Here is a 19,332-nt window from a genome sequence, read left to right as displayed (position 1 = left end):
TGTTGGGCCTCATGGTGTTGTTGCCTTCATTGTCTTTTTCTAGGATCTTGTTTAGAATTGCTTGTAGTGCTGGTTTGGTATTCATGTAGTTTCTCAGGTGTTCTTTGTCGTGGAAGTGTCTTATTTCCCCCTCCATTTTGAAAGAGAGTTTTGCTGGATACATCAGTCTAGGTTGGAGGTTGTTCTCTTTTAGTACTTGAAAGATCTCATTCCAGGCTCTCCTTGCCCCAAGGGTTTGTGTTGAAAAATGTGCTGTGATTCTGAAGGGCTTTCCTTTGTATGTGATTTGTTTCTTTTCTCTTACTGCTTGTAGTATTTTGTTCTTCTGTTGGCTTTCTGGGATCTTGATTATTATATGTCTAGGTGTAGATTTTTTTTGATTGTAGCTAGTTGGGGTCCTATATGCCTCAGTTATCTGAATGTCAAATTCTTCCCCTGTTTGGGAAGTTTTCTGTCATTAATTCTGCGAACAGCTTTTTAAAGTCATTTGTATTTTCTCCTGCTACTTCATGTATTCCTATCAGTCTTATGTTTATTCTTCTTTGCATCATCTAAGAGTTGTTGGATCGATTTCTCATGATCTCTTACTGTTTTTAAGAGACCTCTCTTTTCATGGTCACTGACTGCAATCTTATCTTCTATATCTGAGAGCCTATCTTCGCATTCTTTTATTCTGTTGAGTACACTTTCAATAGAGTGTTTAATCTCCTGGATATCTGTTTGAATCTGTTTTATGGATTCCATTTCTTTCCTATGTTGGGCATTTATTTTTTCCATTTCTTTCTTATGCTGGGCCTTCATGGCTTCTATCATGGTCCTGAGCTCATCTATTTTTTTGTCAGTTTCTGCTCTAGAGTCTCGAATCACGACTTCCATTTTGTTCACTATCTCTGCCATAGATAGTTTTTATCAGATTGAGACAGACCAATTCCAATTTTCTGTAGGGTTTTTATCATGAATGGGTGTTTGGTCTTGTCTAATGCTTTTTCTGCATTTATTCAGAGGATCATATGTTGTCCCTGGCTCTATTTATACAGTGTTTGTATTAATACAATATTAGTACATTTACCGATTTGCATATGTTGAGCCATTCCTGCATCCCTGGGATAAAATCCTGCTTGGTCATGGTGTATAACCTTCTTGATGATTTGCTGCATTCTATTTGCCAGTATCTTATTCAGGATTTTTGTATCTATGTTCATTAGGGAGATTGACCTTTAGTTCTCTTTTTTGGTTGGATCCTTCTGTGACTTTGGTATTAGGGTAATGCTTCCTTCTAGGAATGAATTTGGAAATATTGCTTCCCTTTTAATTTCATTAAAGAGTTCAAGAAGTAGAAGCCTTAAGTCTTCTCTAAATTTCTTGTAGAATTCAGCAGTGAATCCATCAGGGTCTGGGCTTTTCTTTGTTGGTAGGTTTTTAATAACATCTTCAATTTCATTGCCTGATATTGGTTTGTGTAGAATTCTTATATCTTATTTCAGTTTTGAGATTCATATGTATCTAGTAATCTGTTGATTTCTTGTTTTACAACTTATCAGAATACATTTTTTGTTTTTTGTTTTTGTGGTACCAGGGATTGAACTCAGGACTTTGTGCTTGCCAGGCAGGTGCAGCACTACTGAGCTACATCCCTGGCCTCAGAATACAGGTTCTTGAAGTAGGTATTGATGATCGTCTGGATTTCTGAAGGATCTGTTGTGATATCACCCTTCTCATTTGTAATTGCATGGATTTGAGTCTTTCCTTTTTTTGATAAGTTTGGCTAAGGGTTTGTTGATTTTATTTAATCTTTCAAAGAACCAACTCTTCAGTTCATTGATTTTTTTTTTTTTTTTGGTACCAGGGATTGAACTCGGGTCCTTGTGCTTGCAAGGCACACCACCGAACTGCTGAGCTAAATCCCTGGCCCTCTTTGTATTATTTTTTGTCTCCATTGCATTAATTTCTACTCTTTTTAAATTTCCTCCTCATATGAGATTTGGGCTTGACTTCATCTTCCTTTTCTAGAAGCTTGAGGCTCAACATTAGGTTATTTGTGCTGTTTTTTGTGATATGCAAATTCACCATTATAAATTTCCCTTGTCGGACTTTTATTGTATCTTAAGTTCTGGTATGTTGCATTGGCACTGTCATTTAATTATAGAAACTGTTTAATTTCTTCATTTCATCTGTGAACCACTGGTTATTCACGTGTTCATGAAGTTCTTTTGGCTTCTTTTGCCATTGATTTCCAATTTCATTGCACTGTCTGATAATATGCATGAGATAATTTCAGTTCTTTTTCATTTCCGTAAGCATGTTCTATGAGCCTGTATATGGTCTATTTTGGAGAATATTGCATGTGTAGCTGAGAAGAGTGTGTATTCTGATGTTGTGGGGTGGAACACTCTGTAGACATCTACTAAGTGTATTTGTTCAAAATTTTTGTTCAGTTCTGATATTTGTTGGGATTTTTGCTTGTTGTATTTGTTACAGTGGGGTATTAAGGAACCCCATTACAACTGTATTAGTGCATATTTGATTTTTTCATGTCCATTAATATTTGTTTTATATAGTTGTGTGTACTGATGTTTTTCTGGGTTCCTGTCACATGGTGTATTATTATCCATCCTCTGACTTTCAGTCTATGAATTTTTGAATTAAATGTGTTTCTTGTATGCAGTGTTATTGTTGGATCTTGCTTCTTGATCCATTCTGCCAGTCTCTTTTGGTGAACTGAGACCATTTACTTGATGGTTATAACCAATATGTATCGATTTATCCTTGTCATGTTATTTTTCTGTTGTTGGTTCTTTTCTCCTGCTCTAATTGCCTTGTCTAGTGGATTCATCTGTTGAGGTTCAAGGAGTTGTAGTCCTCATTATCTATTTCTAGAATGTCCTTCTGAACATTTTGGAGTGCTGGTTTTATGGCCATGAATTTCTTGAGGTGTTCTTTGTCATGAGGCATCTTATTTCTCAACCAATTTTCAGATTGTTTTTGTGGTGCTGGGAATTGAACTCAGAACCTTGCACTTCCCAGGCAGGCATGACACCACTGAGCTAAATCCTGGCCCCCTTGAAAGATGGTTTTATTTATTTATTGTTTGTTTGTTTGTTTTGAGACAGGGTCTCACTATGTAGTCGAGTCTGACCCGGAACTTACTATGTAGCCCAGGGTGGTCTTGAACTCACAGTGATACTCTTGCCTCAGCCTCCCAAGTGCTGGGATCACAGGTGTGTGCCACCATGCCCGGCTGAAAGATGGTTTTATGGGGTACATCAATGTGAGTTGGAGACTGTTTTCTTTTAGGGCTAGAAACACTTCAAATTTGTCTTGAGAGTGTGTTAAAGTCTGTTATGATTCTGAAGGTCTTTCCTTTACAGGGGGTTTGTTTCTTTTTTCTAAGAGCTCTTAGCATTCTGTTCTTGTGTTGAATTTCTGGAAATTATACATGGTGTAGTTTTTTTTTAATCATGGGTAATTGGAGTTCTGTATGCCTCACTTATCTGTATGTAAAATTGTTTTTCCCTGCTTGGGAAGTTTTCTGCCATTACTTCTGTGAACAGGTTTTTTTTTTTATGTTGTCTGTGCTCTCTTGCTTTTTCACTGACTGATCAATCTTATTATTTTTGTGTTTTTTGAGATAGGGTCTCACTATGTAGTTGCGACTGATCTCATTACATTCATCATTGGGATCTTGTACCCTTACATGACAGATGTTGCTTCTCATTTTTTCCCCATACCCCGGCCCTCCCTCCACCTCCTCCACCCTCCCCTACTTAAAAAGACTTTACCATTTTTTCCTTTTCTCATATTTTTTGTCCTGTATTTCCTTTGCCCTACCCTTCCCACTTCCCCTACAATATTTCTTCCTATTTCACATTATTATTTTAAAAAATCTGTATCTGCCCTATAGTCACTAGTCATATCTTTCATTATGGTCACCATCCTTGTAGTTATCTGAGAGATTATTTCTGCTTTTTTTTCTAGAGCTTCATTTATCTGCTTTGTTACTTTCACTGTTACCACTTCAGAGTCCAGGTGGGTGGCTTTTGAATTGTTCCACCTCTTTTCCTCCTGGGTTTGCCTTTGGTGAGCTGTAAGTTTGGGGTTGCATCTTGCTTAAGTGTTTTTTCATTTTATTATTCTTTTTTTAACCTTATTTCCTGGGTTGATGCTTGTAAATTGCTTATGGCAAGTAACTTTATTGCAAGTATTTAGAACTCTTAGGAAATGACTACTTCTTAGAGATGTCTTCCAGGTATAGCTGGCTTATGGGTTTTCAGTCTGTTGCAAGATTCTACTTCTTCAATTTATTGGGGATGAGAAATTGTTGCCTATTTGACCTAGACCCTGGTTCTTTGGCACTGGCCGGTAGTATCGTTTATGACCCTTATGCAATCTCAGTCTTGGTAAACCAGGAAAAACAACCAATTAGAACAACTGTCATCTTGGCTAAAGTAGTATAATCAGCAATAATGTTAGCATCCAATACAGTCTAGAAAATGCCAAACTGTGCTAACTATTAATTTGCCACCTTTAACCATATGAACTAGATTTGTGGTAATGTAACAAAATCCAAAACCAACCAGAAAATTATATACAGTAAATATGCCCTCAGTATGGCAATTTTTACCCTGAGGGGAGGAAATTTAGAGAGGTTGGGGGAAAAAATAAAGAAATAGAAGAAGAGGAAGAGATTAGAAGCAATGCTGGAGAAGAAAGGAAGATTACACAAACTTGCAAATGTAGTAAAGAAGATAGGGAAAGAGAAGTAAGAAATAAAAACAAGAACAGAACAAGAAACTACAAATACTTTTCACACTTATATAAAAACAAGAATAGAGAAAAAAAGAAAACAAAACAAAAACAAGAAAAAAAAAAAAAAGGTCAGGGATTTAGCTCAGTGGTTTTGCCACCTGCCTTGCAAGTGCAAGAACCCGAGTTCAATCCCCAGCACAAGGAAAAAAAAAAAAGGTCCACTTCACAGCCATGTCTCTGATGTCACTGGTAGACAAGGAGTGCATACAAAGTCCAGATCCAGGTTGATTAATCCCGACAAGCCAGCTGTAGATTTATAGCAGGGTAGTAGATAATTGCAGCAAGCTAGCACTTTTAGTTTTGAATCTCAGGCTGGTTTCTGGCTTTGAGGCTCAAAACCATTTTGTTCAGCCTGTACTTCCCATGTGAATCCTGCTGGCTTAACACCCCATGTGCCACCTCCTCGACCTCAGTTCCACTTCATTTTGAGGGAGCTAGCCTGTAGCTCCACTGAGTTCTGATCTCAGTTGAGCCCTCTCTAAGATGGCTACCAGCCAATTGTCCTCTCCTAGGGGACATCGGAACCCAAATAACTCAGCCACTGCAGTCCACTGTATCCACTGCTCCATTCCACAGATATGTTTCTGTGGGGTCACCAGTAGTCATATTCTGTCTTCAGGTTCAAGTCATCCTTCTCACATAGTGAATCTAGACTCAGGAAGAAAGCATTGTTTGCTGCCTCCTTTTTCACTGAAGTCTCTTTGCTCTCCTTGTGGGCTTCAATTCTCACTTCAGATCCTTGCTAGGTCCCAGGGACCAATTCTTCTTCCTCACATTACAATATTCCAGGAACTGGACACCAAACCTCAGAGAAGCTGTTTTTGCTGTTCACCACTCTGCCACCTTCCCTGAGACTCCAGATCTTTATTTTTGACAGGGGCTACGATATTGCATGGGATGGGCTCAAACTTATGATCCTCCTGCCTCAGCCTCCCAAGAGTTTCACCATGCCTATCTCACCTTGTCTTTAATTCACTCTAGGTAGGACAGAAGTCTCAACTTTCATTTGTTTGATTTAGCATTCCACCATGTAGTCCAGGCTGGCCTTGAATTTATGCTACTTCTGCTTTAGCTTCTCTAGCATTGGGATTACAGTGTTGCATCACCACACCCGGCTTTAAATTGTTAGTACAATAGAAACAATTCACAATTTTACCAAGGACCTCATAATTTTTTTTTGTTTTGTTTTTTGAGACAGGGTTTTATTATGTAGTTGAGACTGACCTGGAATTCACTATGTAGCCCAGGCTGGTCTTGAACTCAGAGCAATCTTCCTGCCTCAGCCTCCTGAGTGGTGTTGCATCACCACACCCGGCTTTAAATTGTTAGTACAATAGAAACAATTCACAATTTTACCAAGGACCTCATAATTTTTTTTTGTTTTGTTTTTTGAGACAGGGTTTTATTATGTAGTTGAGACTGACCTGGAATTCACTATGTAGCCCAGGCTGGTCTTGAACTCAGAGCAATCTTCCTGCCTCAGCCTCCTGAGTGCTAGGATTACAGACGTATGCCACAACACCCATCATGATTTTATGATACTAATAAATGCAAATACTATTTTCCTCAACGTATGCCACCACACCCATCATGATTTTATGATACTAATAAATGCAAATACTATTTTCCTCTAGCCTTTTTTTTTTCTTTTGTCTTTTCTTTCAGTACTGGGAACTGAACTCAGGACCTTGTGCTTGCAAGGCAGGTGTGGTGCTACTGAACTAAATCCCTGCTCCCCTCTAGCCTTAAAACTATACTTAGTTCACTACAAAATCTTTCCTTATTCTCTTGAACTCACCCCTTCTATCCATCCTATCTATGACTTATATTCAGCTGAATTATTCTTGTTGCTTTTCAGAGCCAATGGGCTGAAGGGAGGTCCAGTCAGGCAATGTTTCAAAAGAAAAGAACACACATGGAGCAGATACCACAAAAAAGCAGGAACAAACTTTTATTTCCAGCATCAGAACATGAGAGTTGGAGCTGCAGCTCCAGAGCTCAAGAGCTGTGTGTCTCTGTCAGCTTTTCTGAGACACAGTAAGACAAAAGAGACATGAGACCTTGCATAGCCATGTTGTATGTGCAGTCACCAATGCTGATTTATTATAACAACAAAGTATGTCATGCACCTCTAAATGACAGAATTGTGTCATGTGCTCTCTGATGTCCTCAGATGCCTGGGGTTTAACACATCTCACAGTGGTTTCCTACATCCGCCATTTCAAAAGTTAGGGTGTTGCTGCTTCTTGCGAATGGCACACAAGGCTGTCCCTCGTGCCAGAGCCCAGAAAAGGAATACAAGGAACACATAATCACCAACCCCACTTCCATTGCAGCATCAGAGAGCCACCCAGCACCAGCACCAGGTAGATCCTAGAGGTTCCCACCACTGGGTTAGAGGGTCTTGTTGTAAGGCATGGATGGGGGACATCTCCATGTCCAACTCTTGTAAGACCTCTCGTACTTGTTCCTGGTGGTCATGAATAAAAACAGCATTCTACATATAGGAGGGCACAAATGCCTCCCTATGCTGCAGTCTACAAATCCAGAGCCATACAGTTCTGTAACACTAACTTTCTTATCTGAGATGTTTCATCCATGAGCAACATCAGAGACTGGACTATAATCTTAGGGCCTGTGCCATGCGTTGAGCTAGAACTTCAAGCATGTTTGATTTTTGCTGCTGGGGCTCAAACTCAGGATCTTGCACTTGTGAGGCAGGCAGTGGCACCACTGAGCTAAATCCCCAGCCCTTGGGTTAGTTTTTGTTTTTGAGATGAGGACTTTTTGTTTTGCAGACAGTCTATTTTTGTAGTTTAGGCTGGCCTTTTAGTGATCCTCCTGCCTCAGCACCCCGAATACTGTGATTATAGGTATAATGCTACATTGTACAGGTTAGCTCTAAACTCCTGTGCACAAGTGCTTCTCCTGCTTAGGTCTCCCAATTAGCTAGGACTACATGTCTGCACCACTATGCCATTTCTCATTTGAAACAGCTATGTACTGTGGACAATGACAGTGTGCTGTCAAAGACTAACTGGGTATGTAACTGTCTTGAAGGAATAGGCATTGGACTGGCTAATCAGTATCCTATAGGCAAAATAGAGCCTAGCATACACTCACTGCTTGGGTTGTTGCTGCATGAACCACTGGGGGCTGAGTAGTCCTTTGTCCAGACTTTCTATTGTGTGCTGTATTCTTTCAGCCCTTCTGAGAATCACCATATGTGCAAATGGCCCTAGTACTATTCCCACCCACTAATCTGTAGGGGTGGTCCTGTGCTTGAGTGGTCCTTGTTGCCCCCATAAACAAATTCTGTGTCCTTCTTGGACTGAAGGCTTGAGCGTAGAGCCCTTGTGTCTTCTTGCCTATCACTATATGTACTCAAGTGCTGAGTATGGCACTTGGCACACCGAGGCCCAAAGAGGAGGAGGTGTGGAGTTTTTTTTTTGTTTTTGAGACAGGGTCTATGTAGTCCTCAAACCTGGGATCCTCTTGTCTCAGCCTCTCAGAATGTTGGATTACAGGCCTGTGCCACTGTGTCTACCACTGCTGTAAAGTTCACACAAGTAGCCTCTCACTTCACCAGCCACATTCCCCAACACATATGTTGGGGAACAGAACCCAAGACCTAATTCCCGTTCTTTTCTTTGAGGATTCAATTCCAACTACTTCAGTTTCGAGCTGGGTGTTTTGGCACACATGTGTAATCCCAGCACTCTGAGAGCCTGAGACAGAAAGATCAGAAGTCTGAACCCAGCCCAGGCAATTTAGTGTTAAAAGATCCTGTTTCAAAACAAATACATAAAGGGATGGGAATGTTCAATCTGAAGGTTCTGGGTTATCACCAGAACCACTGATTGCCTCAAGTGCAGTAATTAATACCCAACTAAATTGGCTCAGCTTGATTCTGAGTGGAAGACCCACCCTAAGAAGGATTATTGTCAGTATGGTATAAAAGATAAATGAAGGAAGGATTGCTTCTGCTTTCTTTGGAGGAACTCCAGACTTTTTTACTTTCACCTTGGATATCCTCCCTGGTGCCCAGTGCACTCTCCAGCCTCCAGCATTGACCCTTCAGCCTCCTCATACGTACTCACACAGAATACCACACTGAGCTCCAGGCCTTTGACTGGACTCTTCAGATTCACATCACGCACTCAGACATTTTACACTCTTTCACACTTCACTCTGTGGGCAGCCACTGTAAGCGAATCTTGTAAATTCCTAAGCTGTCTCTATAACCCCCAGGGCCTATAAAGCCATGATCGCCCCCTCCCCCGTCATGTTTCCATGTGTTTGTAGGGCCCAGAGGTCTGTATAAAACTTGAGATACTCTACTTCCTTCTGCAAGAACAACACATAGGTGCTCTCCCAGACAAACAGGAAAGGAAGAAAAGCAGAGCTGAGTAGCCAGTGGAAGCGGGGTGGTGTCAAGTGACAAGAAGCTCCTCATCTAATGCTCACTGGCCAGACCCTTCAAGGGGCTCAGGGGAATACTTAGGCCCTTTCAAGAAAGACTGTACACATATTTTTATAATCAGAAACTTAATTTATTTTTAATAAACCACTCAACTTTGAGCAATGACATTTCCTAAACTTTTTCTTTGAAGAAAATCAGGTATGATCATTTCTTAAAACACTGTCTCTCTTCTACCCTTTGCAGGGGAAAAAAAAAAGTGTGCCTGACCTTTCCCATCCTCCTGATGATGTTAACAAAGGACAGCCACTGAGGCACAAAAGGAAGCTTTCCACAGGTCAAGCACTACCAGCCACAGTCTGGACACGGAATCCCCAGCAGCTCCAGTGATCAAGGTCACAGATGGATGTTAAGTACAGAAGATGGCAGCTGTGCAGTCCAGAAAATACCCACAATGTGATTTAATGTGCTGAGCTGTACCACTGCAATGCCACAGAAAGGATTCGATGGAGAGGCACAGGCTGTGGATGCCTGGATATTCCATGTGAAAAAGAACATTCACATACCAACCCAGGGCCCTGCAGCAGGCGCTCTGTGTTCACATGCTAGGCTCATTTGCCAGGCTCTGAACTTGTTCTCCCAATCCACCTCACAGTCCCTCTTGCTTTTGGAAACAAAACCTGAGGGGAACAAAAGGAACCTGCAGCCGGCCATGTCTCTTGGGAGTTATAGCTGTCTTCAAGAATGACTCAGTTTTACACCTTACAAGATACCTGGGAAATTGCTGAGTGAAGGTGAAGTTGTGAGAGTATAAAAAAATTTCCACTGTAATATTCACAGATTTCTCCACAGGCTCTCCAAGAGGTCAAGGAGGCCCCATCAAGTATAATTCTGCTAATCTCAGAGTGGAGGCACTGCACAAATCCACAGAAACCCCAGAGATCAAACTTCAAAGGCTCACAGGACCTGATTCAAGACAGATTGTACACCAGGCAAACTACTTGCTCCCTTGTACTTGGCTGTGCAAAACCTAGTCTTTTCTCTGGCTAGCCCCTCCTTGTACAGAACAGGCACCACAAAATTATTTTTCTGGCCTCAGACTCCCAGATCTTCAAGGTTGGGTTCTCTAGCAAGTGGAAACAGGCAAGGGGAAGCACACCCTATACTCCTGCTCCTAGACATACTATCAGTAACCAAAAAAAACAACTTGTGCAAACCAAGTCCCTGGGCCAGTAAGGCCAATGCCCTTAGAGGGGCCATGCTGAACTCTGAATCTGATATTTACGAGAAGTGCAGCAAGACAGTGTCAGGTATGGCCACATGTGACCCCGGTCAGAGTTATGCCATTTGATATTGACATAAAAGGAGGGATAAAGGTAGAGCAAATTTACTTTGGGCAACAATTGTGCTCGCTTTGGCAGTACATATACTTTGGGCAATAATTTCCTTCAAAATTGGATGTCTAACTTGAGACAAAAAGAAGCACCATGCTGAACCACTGTCCCCTGTTTGGAGGGCTATAAGCCCACTAAAACTACAATAGGTTCTGGCCTCAGTAGCCAGATCCAGGTAACCCTTACCTTCAAGAACAAAGTTGAACCCACAGAAAGGAGACTCTGTTCTTTCTCTTTATTGCCCAAGAAAGGCAGGAGGCATTATGTGATTCCCTGTGCTCCATGCCTGTCATGCAGGCTAACTCAGTCCGTCCCCACCATCTGCCACCCATGCTCCTCCCTTGAGACTCTAGCTGTGGCCAAACACGTGAAGCTGGAAAGCAGAGGCAGACATTCTGAGGCAGGATGGCTAGGCAGTATATGTTACATTCTAAATAAAATAGCTAGAGGTGAAAACACTCCAATGCCAATTTATTTTTTAAAAGGGCGTTGCGTTATCCTATTATTTGCCTTTTTTTTTTAATAATTATACAACCTTTGAAAATTACATAAGTTGTAATGATCTAATTCTATTAATAGCCATTCAGAAAAAAACATTCCCTCCCTCCCAACAACCATCCAGGGGGGATTAAAAGTCCTGAAAAGAGGTCAAACCAACATGGCCTCTACCCTGGTAGAAACAAAAAGCAAAAGATGAGAAGAAAACAGAAATCAACTAAGAGATGTGCTGCCAATGTCTCTCAGGAGTGGGGCCCTGGCTGCAACCTGGGTTGTAAAAGGCAGAGCCTGCAGCATGCAGTATGGCCGCCGGGAGACCTTGGAGCCACATCTTCACCCCGGCACATCCATGTTCCGACTTAAGTATCATGGAAATCCTTTAGCAGGGTTCTCCTTCGCTGCTCTGCTATGTGCATCTGGTTCTCCAAGTCCTATACGAGGGAAGCAAGATGAGTGCTTGCATGGATCAGTGCTAGGAGCAGGGAAAAACCAAAGCCATCTACCATGCCAAGGGCTACAAGAAAGCCTAGCACTGCCCTTCCTACCTCCATTAGCAGCAGCTTACAATTTACATGCCAACTCCCTGTCACTTATTACAGTGCTAGTCCCCTCTCATCTGCCAGACAAGAACAGGCACTTACCCCTCTGTCATAGCTGTCCGCACGTTCCACTTTCCATGAGAGGTTTTCAATCTCAGCTTCCAGTTGAGCCTGCTGGTATTCAAACTGTATGGGGAGAGCAAAGGGTCAAAAGGAGAGGGGGCTATATATGGGCAGGGCCTGCAGATGGGAGGGCACATGCAGCACCTCAGGATTGCATGAGCTACAGACAGCCCTGACACTTTCCTCAGAGAGCACACCATTCCCTACTCCTAGAGCCAGAAAACGAGATCCAAACAAAAGTCTACCCAAAGAGCATGGCCAAATGGCAAGGTCACATTTGCCATCTGCCACCAAAGGAGAAGAATTTAAAGCCACTGAAGAGAACAATCCTAAACTGGGCATTGGTGGCACATGCTTGTAATCCCAGTACCTGGGAGGCTCAAGTAGGAGGATCATCGCAGAGTTTTGAGGCTAGCATGAACTATAATATAAAGCAAGACTCTGTCTCAAAAAACCAAAACCAAAACCAAAATCAAAATCAAAGCAAACAAAAAGAAAAGTCTGCACAATGCTAACAGTGATTATTTCCTTATAGTGGGACTACGGATGGTGTAAATGCTTTGCTGTATTTCCCAACATCTGAACAATAAATGGGAATTACTTTAGAATCAGCAGGAAATAACCCATACATAAAATGAAAAATTAAAGCAATAAAAAAGTTTACTATATCCAGGTGTGGTGTCTCACATCTGTAATCCCAACTACCCCAGAATCTGAGGCACAAGGATTGTAACTTTGAGTCTAGCCTAGCTTGTGTAACTGTGTCAAAATGAAAAATAAAAAGGGCTAGGGCTGTAACTTAGTCTGAAGGCAATGAGTTCAATCTCCAGTACCAGCAGGGTGGGGGGTGGGTTTAACTGTAACTTAGGGCTATGCATAATCAATGTACTCCCAAGCATGGATCTTCTAAGTGGCCATAACCCTTTCACTTGACTGTGCTTTAAACATCATTATTCAAGAGCTGAGATCAATCTGCCTTACTTGAAACAAAATGACAGTACCTGAGATCTATTTTGGAGATTCCTAGAGCAGAAACAGAATTCGGCAATTGGACAGTTTTCATTTTTCGCAGTATTGGGAATTGGACCCAGGGCCTCACATGAGTTAGGCAAGTACTATACTACTGAACTAAATGATCTATACTCTCATTCCTTTTTATTTTGAGACAGAATCTCACTAAATTGTCCAGGCTGGTGTTCAATGAGTAAGCCTCCTGCTCTGACTCTCCAGTAGCTGGGATTACAGGTACATGCCATGATGCTTTGCTAGATTGTTTTAATTTTGCCCTCCCAGCGATCAGAGACAGGTCCCTGCTGTCTTGCAAAGTGATAGTAGACAAGGATACCTAAGAACATACAAAACAGAACAGAGGGTTGCTTTATCTTACCAGCTTCTTCCTGGGGCCAGACTCCATGTAGTATGCATATGGGTAGGTGTACTGCAAGGTGTATCGACACTGCAACAGGAGAGAATAAAAGGGACCTGTGTCTGATTCTAACCAAAATACATCCAACATGTGTCTTTTATAATTCTTACCTTGCCATACAAATTAGCCTGGCTCTATATGAAGCCAAGTTGAAAGAGGACACCACACCAAACACCCATAGTTCCTTTTTAAAACATTAATTAACTGTAGCTACTTCATGACTTTTCCCTCTTGAGGACATCAGAGTCCACACATCTATCTTAACACATGTCCAAAGACAATCTCATATTTTCCTTTGAATGATGCAGAGATGAGAAAAAGAAAAGAACTATAATTTCCCAGCAGACAATGAAATACTCTTAGAAATCTGGGCAACCAGCAGAAGGCTGGGGCTTCAGCAGGTCCAGCACCAGTACATATGGACACACAAACAGAAGCATGCACGGCTAAGTTGTATGGTACCAAATTCCCCAAGAGAAAGACAGGCCTCTCTCACCCTCAGAGGTCTGCATCTGACAGGGGGCCCCACCTGGAACTGGGGATCAAAAAGTGAGGTGGTAGATACCTTGGCCAAGAGCTTGGCAGCATTCTGTAGGTACTGCCAGTCAATCCAAGTCCCCAGATTGTTCATGACTCTCTCCTGAATCTTCTCATGAATCCGCTGGTATGTCTGGGCCTCTAGCTGCAAACTTTTGTTGTGATTTTCCCACTACAAAGCAGAGAAGGATGGATAAAAGTGCAGGCATCCTGGGAAGGGACAGAGATCCACTCAAGAATTCAGGATAGGCATGCTGGCATAGACTCTTTTAACTTTCCTTGTCTGTCCTTCAATCCATCACTCAACCAGGGTGAGTATCAGGTCCTTTCTCATCAACTGTGACTGCCCTGATCTGAAAGCCAGATCTACAGAGACAGCACCCAGGGCTGCTGCAGGAGCTCCAATCACAGCCTTCTATGTGCAACAGCTGGTTTGGCTACCAGTTACCCCAGTTACCTCACTTCAGCAGGCCAACTGGAGAAAGAGTACAATGCAGAAAGGCAGAACACCTACCCTCTCAAAATAGAACAAGTACTTCTTGAGGGCCTCCCTGGCCTGGGCTTGCTGGCTCTGGTTGACAATGTCAGGATTCTCCTTGTACCGACTGCACTCATAGTACTCGCTACCATGAGTCTTCCAATCACCTAGGCACATCCAGCAGAAGTCTGCACAGAACAGATGATGAGTTATTTATACATACAAGACAACCTCATGCATAGAAAAGGCAGTGGGATAAACAGAGCCTGCTGCAGGGGAGTCAGCTAGCCAGACCTTCCCAAGGTTTTTTTTTCCCCTTTATTTTTCCCCCAGAGGAAATGTATATGTTTATCCCTGTAACACCTCACTATCCCTATTCCCTGTCTTTGCTGACAATGATCTATAGATACTCTCCATGTGCTGTATGCCTTACAAAATTAATAGATACTTACTGTACAAGATCACTGGTCTGGGTCAATGCCTTGCAACAAAAATTTGTCCAAATGAGCCCCACCTAGTCACCTAGAACACACCATCTATAAAACCACCTCCTGACTACCTCCCACCCTCACAACCTAAGAATAATTTCATAAATGAAGCTGTAAATAAAGGCATTTATCCTTTTATGTAAAGAACATGGAGGCTGAGGCAGGAGGATCACCATGAGTTTAAGGCCAGCCTGTGCTAAATAGTGAGTTCAAGACCAACCTGAACTATATAGCATTTGTATCAAACAAAACAAAGCTACACATTTCTATGAAAACCACATATATCCAACAGTCATTATCAGAATTATGACTCTGATTCTACAGTGAAGAAAAGCTAAAGATCCCCCCTAAGGACGCCATACATCAGCAATACAGTCTAATGGAAAGGGATCATGCACAGTTCTGGGATAAACAGATCCTGCTCTAGAAGGATGACCTAACAGAACTCTTTAGAAATCTCCTGGACATCCAGCAGAGGGCTGGGTTCTCAGCAGGTCCAATATCAGCACTTGTGGATACACAAACAGAAGCATGCATGGCTGTGTTGTATGGCGCCAAATCCCTCAACTCTTCAGAGGCAGAGCCTCTCACCCTACACCTGACAAACCTGACCCTTGTTAGCTGTCTCTGCCAGAAACTCTGCTAGTGGTAAACCCTATTTCCCATGATTCATTCTTTTAAATTGGCAAATGACTTTCTAAAAGGGACTCTTGTAAAGTTTGAGGAAAACAGAGACCTAGACGTCATTCAGCTTCTCTTTTCCTAGAGACATTCATCGAACAGTGTTAACATTGCCCTCTCTAATCACCTAGATTACACTTGTTATACTTACTCCTTTTCCTTTTCTGAGCTGAACATCAGCCCTTTATCTTTTATTTTGAGACAGTACCGCTATCTAAACTGCTCAGGATAGGCTCGAATTTGCACAATTCTCCTGTCTCAGCCTCCCAGATTGCTAGGATTACAGGATCGCACTACCACAACCAGCTTGCTTTTTCCTATTTTAAAGTCAAGGGCCAGGGATTTAGCTCAGTGGTGCCGCTGCCTGCCTCACAAGCACAGAGGCCCAAGTTCAATCCCCAGTACCAAAAATAAAATAAATAAATAGTCAATACATGTCTCAGACTTGCTCAACTAAGTGGTGTAATTACATAGCAGCAAGGGATCATAACTGACTCTGGGTGTATAAAGACAGGGAGATTGTGACTGGGGGAGGGCACATGGGAAGCTTCTCAGGCACAAGGAATGAGGAGGATAATGGAGTACTTGTTCTCTCTCATTTGTTTTTGAGTACAAGGAACTGAACCCTGGTCCTTTACATTGAGCTTCTTCCTTAGCCTTTTTTGAGACAGGGTCTTGCTAAAGTCACTAAGTTACCCAGGCTGGACTCAAATTCACAAACCCTCCTGTCTCAGCTTCCCAAGCAGCTGGTATTACAGGTGTGTACTACCACATGCTTTTCACCCCAGAGGCAAGTGTCACTATGTTGCTCAATCTGGCCTTGACATCCTATGAAAAGTGATCCTCCTTCCTCAGTCTCCTAAGGATATAGGTCTACATACACAGGTGACCATGCCCAGCTGTCATTCTTCTTTAAACTGCGTTGTGGAGACCTAAACACAAGATTACACAGACCGTGCCATTAGGCCTTAAGCACCAGTCCTGGGACTCACCGTGTTTACATTTGGAGCATTGCTGTCAGAGGGAAACAGAAGAGAACACATTAAGGGCACGCTGACCAAAGTCTCCATGTCATACATGCAAAGTGTACAGGCTTCTGCTCACCATGTGATTGCAGCCTCCATTCTTCTCAATGCAGATGTTACACTTGGGACACTGAGGAGACAGAAGGGTGCCATTAGGCTCACGCACCATCAGGCTGGTTCTAAGACAAATTACACAAAGCTCCTGGCACCAGTGCCTAGTAGCTCATCGTGCGAGCACGTCTGGGGAGGAACATCTCACTTAAATGTGGCAGGTCGCTGAGGCTGGAACAGCAATTCAAGGAAATGAGGTCAGCATGTTTGGCTTTGAAACAATTCAAGTAGAAGCTGAGCCCCACTACATCTTCTACCATCTGTCCCTGCCATGAAGCTGCTCAGATTAAGCCTAAGAGATCAGAATCACAAGGGATTAAGTTCTGGTCAGACTGTGGACTTTTGCTTTCAGAAAAGGGCATTGGAAACTACCTCTAAGGCTCCACTCTTTCACTTGGGAAAGACCAGGTAACCCAGGCAGCAATTTGAGGCTAGCTTGACGCTAAGACTCACTGCCATGAAGCAGGCAATGTTTAATGGTATCATGGTCACAGCTTGTGCTTGCGGAGTGTATGGACTCGGTGAGGGCACAGTGGCCCCCCGCAAGATTGCATGCCCTGCTTTCCCACAGGAAGGTGCAAAATGAGAACCAGGCAGATCTTACAATTTATCAGGTATGACAGTAACCATCCCCTTTTCCGAGGGCTGTTAAAGCCTGGTAGGTGTTCAATAAAACTAGTTTTCTTCTAATTAGTTCTCCTTTTGGTCAAACTTTTCAAGTAGTTTACCATTTTATTATAATAAATGCACCCCAATGCATCCTATGTTAAGTTGCTGCAAATTCTACCAAGTTTGGATGTGTGTCCACAGCTGACAGCAAAAGCTCTGGGGCTCCCTGTGTTCTGCTCTCAGATACTAAATCACCAGGGCAGGGCCCCGGGCAGCAATACTGCGGGCAGATCCATGACAGGTAAGATATGGTCCTTACGTCTTTAGTGTGAGCACTAATGTAGTTGGCCGTTTCAGAGTCGTCTGCACACTTCGTGAGCCATTTCCGGATTGTGGCGCAGTCTGTGGGGGCGTGATACATCTGACGACACTTGAAACTTAAAATTGGAAAAGAAAAACATTCAAACACTGGTTAAACCAGGGTCTATATTTTAAATTTTCTTCTTGTCCAAGCCAGATTATCCTGAATTAGAGGCAAAGTCTCTTCTCAAGCCCTTTACTTACCCAGGATTATACTGAAATAGTGTATAAATGTCTCTTCAACCTGAGCTCCTCTAAAACATGCTCTCAACGTGTCCAAATAAAATGTTAAAAGATGTTATATGGTTTGAATCATCCCTGAAAGGGTATCAAACAGAGGAGCCAGATTTTTGGTTTAATTTTATTATTATTTTCTCTTTTTTTGTAGTGCTGTTGATTGAACTCGGCCTTGAACACACTAAGAAAGCACTCCATCACTGAGTGACACTCCAACATTGAGCTCAGCTCTGTGAGGGCATGGAGACTTACTGTGAGAGGATGTTCTCTGACTCAGACAAAGGGCAGGACTGAGATTCACTTTTGGAAGCCTCACTTTACCCCCAGCCAGATGTATACAAAGATACACAAAAATCAGAACATGTGGAATCTGCAGGTCATGAGACATCTGGTATTTGAAACCAAAAAGCAAACAAGCTAATAGTACTTTGTGGATAGCAAAGTACTCTGGCAGCTAGCCAAAGAGTCTTAGGGAAAATTCATAATATGGGACAAAGGGTGAAGAGCAACTACCATATTTCCCCAAAATAAGACCTAAATGGAAAATAAGCCCTAGCATGATTTTTCACAGTGCTCATAATATAAGCCTACCCCAAAAGAAAAACCCCAGTTAGTGTATCTGTTGCCAAGATATGACAGTTGTGCTGAATTATAATATTAATATATAATTAAATACAGGGGCCAGAGATTTAGCTCAGTGGTGTTGTGTCTGCCTGCCAAGCACAAGGTCCTGAGTTCAATCCCTGGTACCAAAAAATGAAATAAAAATAAACACAAACAAGTAATACCATTGACATTAATACTTAAAATAAATAACTTAAGTTATAATTAAGTACCTGTAAATACCAAAGTGGGTGCCTTTGGAGAAGAGGTAAATGCCTAAACAGATGAACCTGAGACTTACTACCTAATGACCAAATGGAGTGCAGATACAATGTACAAATAATATGTGCACTTGACAATAAATGGACATGGCTGTATCTAATATGAATCTTCATAATTCAACATGTCATGTGCTGCAATGGAACATATTTAATGCACTCATGTGAAATAAACGTTTTCTGAATTTTAGTGTCTGCAAGTCTTTGTCACATTTGTGTAGATTATTCTTAATTTTCATCATTTTTTTTTGCTATTCTTTTTATTTTGGAGACAGGGTCTCGCTATATAGTTTAGGCTGGCCTTGAACTCACTATGTAGCCCAGGCAGGCCTCAAACCTGTGGCAATCCTCTTGCCTCAGCCTCCCAAGGGCTAGGATTACAGGGTGTGTGCCACCACGCCCAGCACCATTCTTGTCTTCTAAATCTTTAGTGGAAATTTTGTGAAGCCTAGCCTGCAAGAGGTCATGACTCGGGTGAAGAATTCATGGGATGAAAATCACTGAAAGTTATGTTGCCAATATACTATGAGCAGACCACATGGACAAGAAGTACTCAATTACGCCAGGCATGGTGGTGCATGCCTGTAATCCCAGCACATAGGAGGCTGAGGCAGGAAGATCTCTGCAACTTTAAGGCCAGCTGAAGTTACATAGTGAGTTCAAAGCCAACCTGTATTACAGAGTGTTACCTTGTCTTAAAAAAAAAAAAAAAAAAAAAG

General features: G+C 42.1%; 1 protein-coding gene and 1 long non-coding RNA gene across 5 annotated transcripts in view; one reads left to right on the top strand and one right to left on the bottom strand.

Annotated features, from left to right (window-relative positions):
* The window catches only part of LOC109117783, a 17,526-nt gene extending 5,951 nt beyond the window's left edge, over window positions 1–11,575 (top strand). The window contains exon 2 of the long non-coding RNA XR_002025070.2: window positions 9,473–11,575. This is a non-coding gene — a long non-coding RNA (uncharacterized LOC109117783). The remainder of the gene's footprint in view (window positions 1–9,472) is intronic.
* The window catches only part of Arih2 (ariadne RBR E3 ubiquitin protein ligase 2), a 58,732-nt gene continuing 50,493 nt past the window's right edge, over window positions 11,094–19,332 (bottom strand). For 2 of the 4 annotated variants that reach the window (XM_010615622.3, XM_010615621.3), the window contains exons 8-15: window positions 17,455–17,572; window positions 16,495–16,545; window positions 16,383–16,404; window positions 14,258–14,409; window positions 13,772–13,915; window positions 13,168–13,236; window positions 11,760–11,843; window positions 11,094–11,549 (exon numbers count right to left, since the gene is read on the bottom strand). In XM_010615622.3, coding sequence (XP_010613924.1) covers window positions 11,478–11,549; window positions 11,760–11,843; window positions 13,168–13,236; window positions 13,772–13,915; window positions 14,258–14,409; window positions 16,383–16,404; window positions 16,495–16,545; window positions 17,455–17,572 — 712 coding nt within the window. In that variant the 3' untranslated portion in view covers window positions 11,094–11,477. The remainder of the gene's footprint in view (window positions 11,550–11,759; window positions 11,844–13,167; window positions 13,237–13,771; window positions 13,916–14,257; window positions 14,410–16,382; window positions 16,405–16,494; window positions 16,546–17,454; window positions 17,573–19,332) is intronic. The other 2 variants (XM_010615620.3, XM_010615624.3) reach the window with 2 other exon arrangements.

The sequence above is a fragment of the Fukomys damarensis genome, unplaced genomic scaffold (assembly GCF_012274545.1).
Source record: "Fukomys damarensis isolate Sample0158 unplaced genomic scaffold, DMR_v1.0_HiC HiC_scaffold_37, whole genome shotgun sequence".
NCBI classification, from domain to species: Eukaryota; Metazoa; Chordata; class Mammalia; order Rodentia; family Bathyergidae; genus Fukomys; species Fukomys damarensis.
This window is presented reverse-complemented; position numbering and strand designations above follow the sequence as displayed.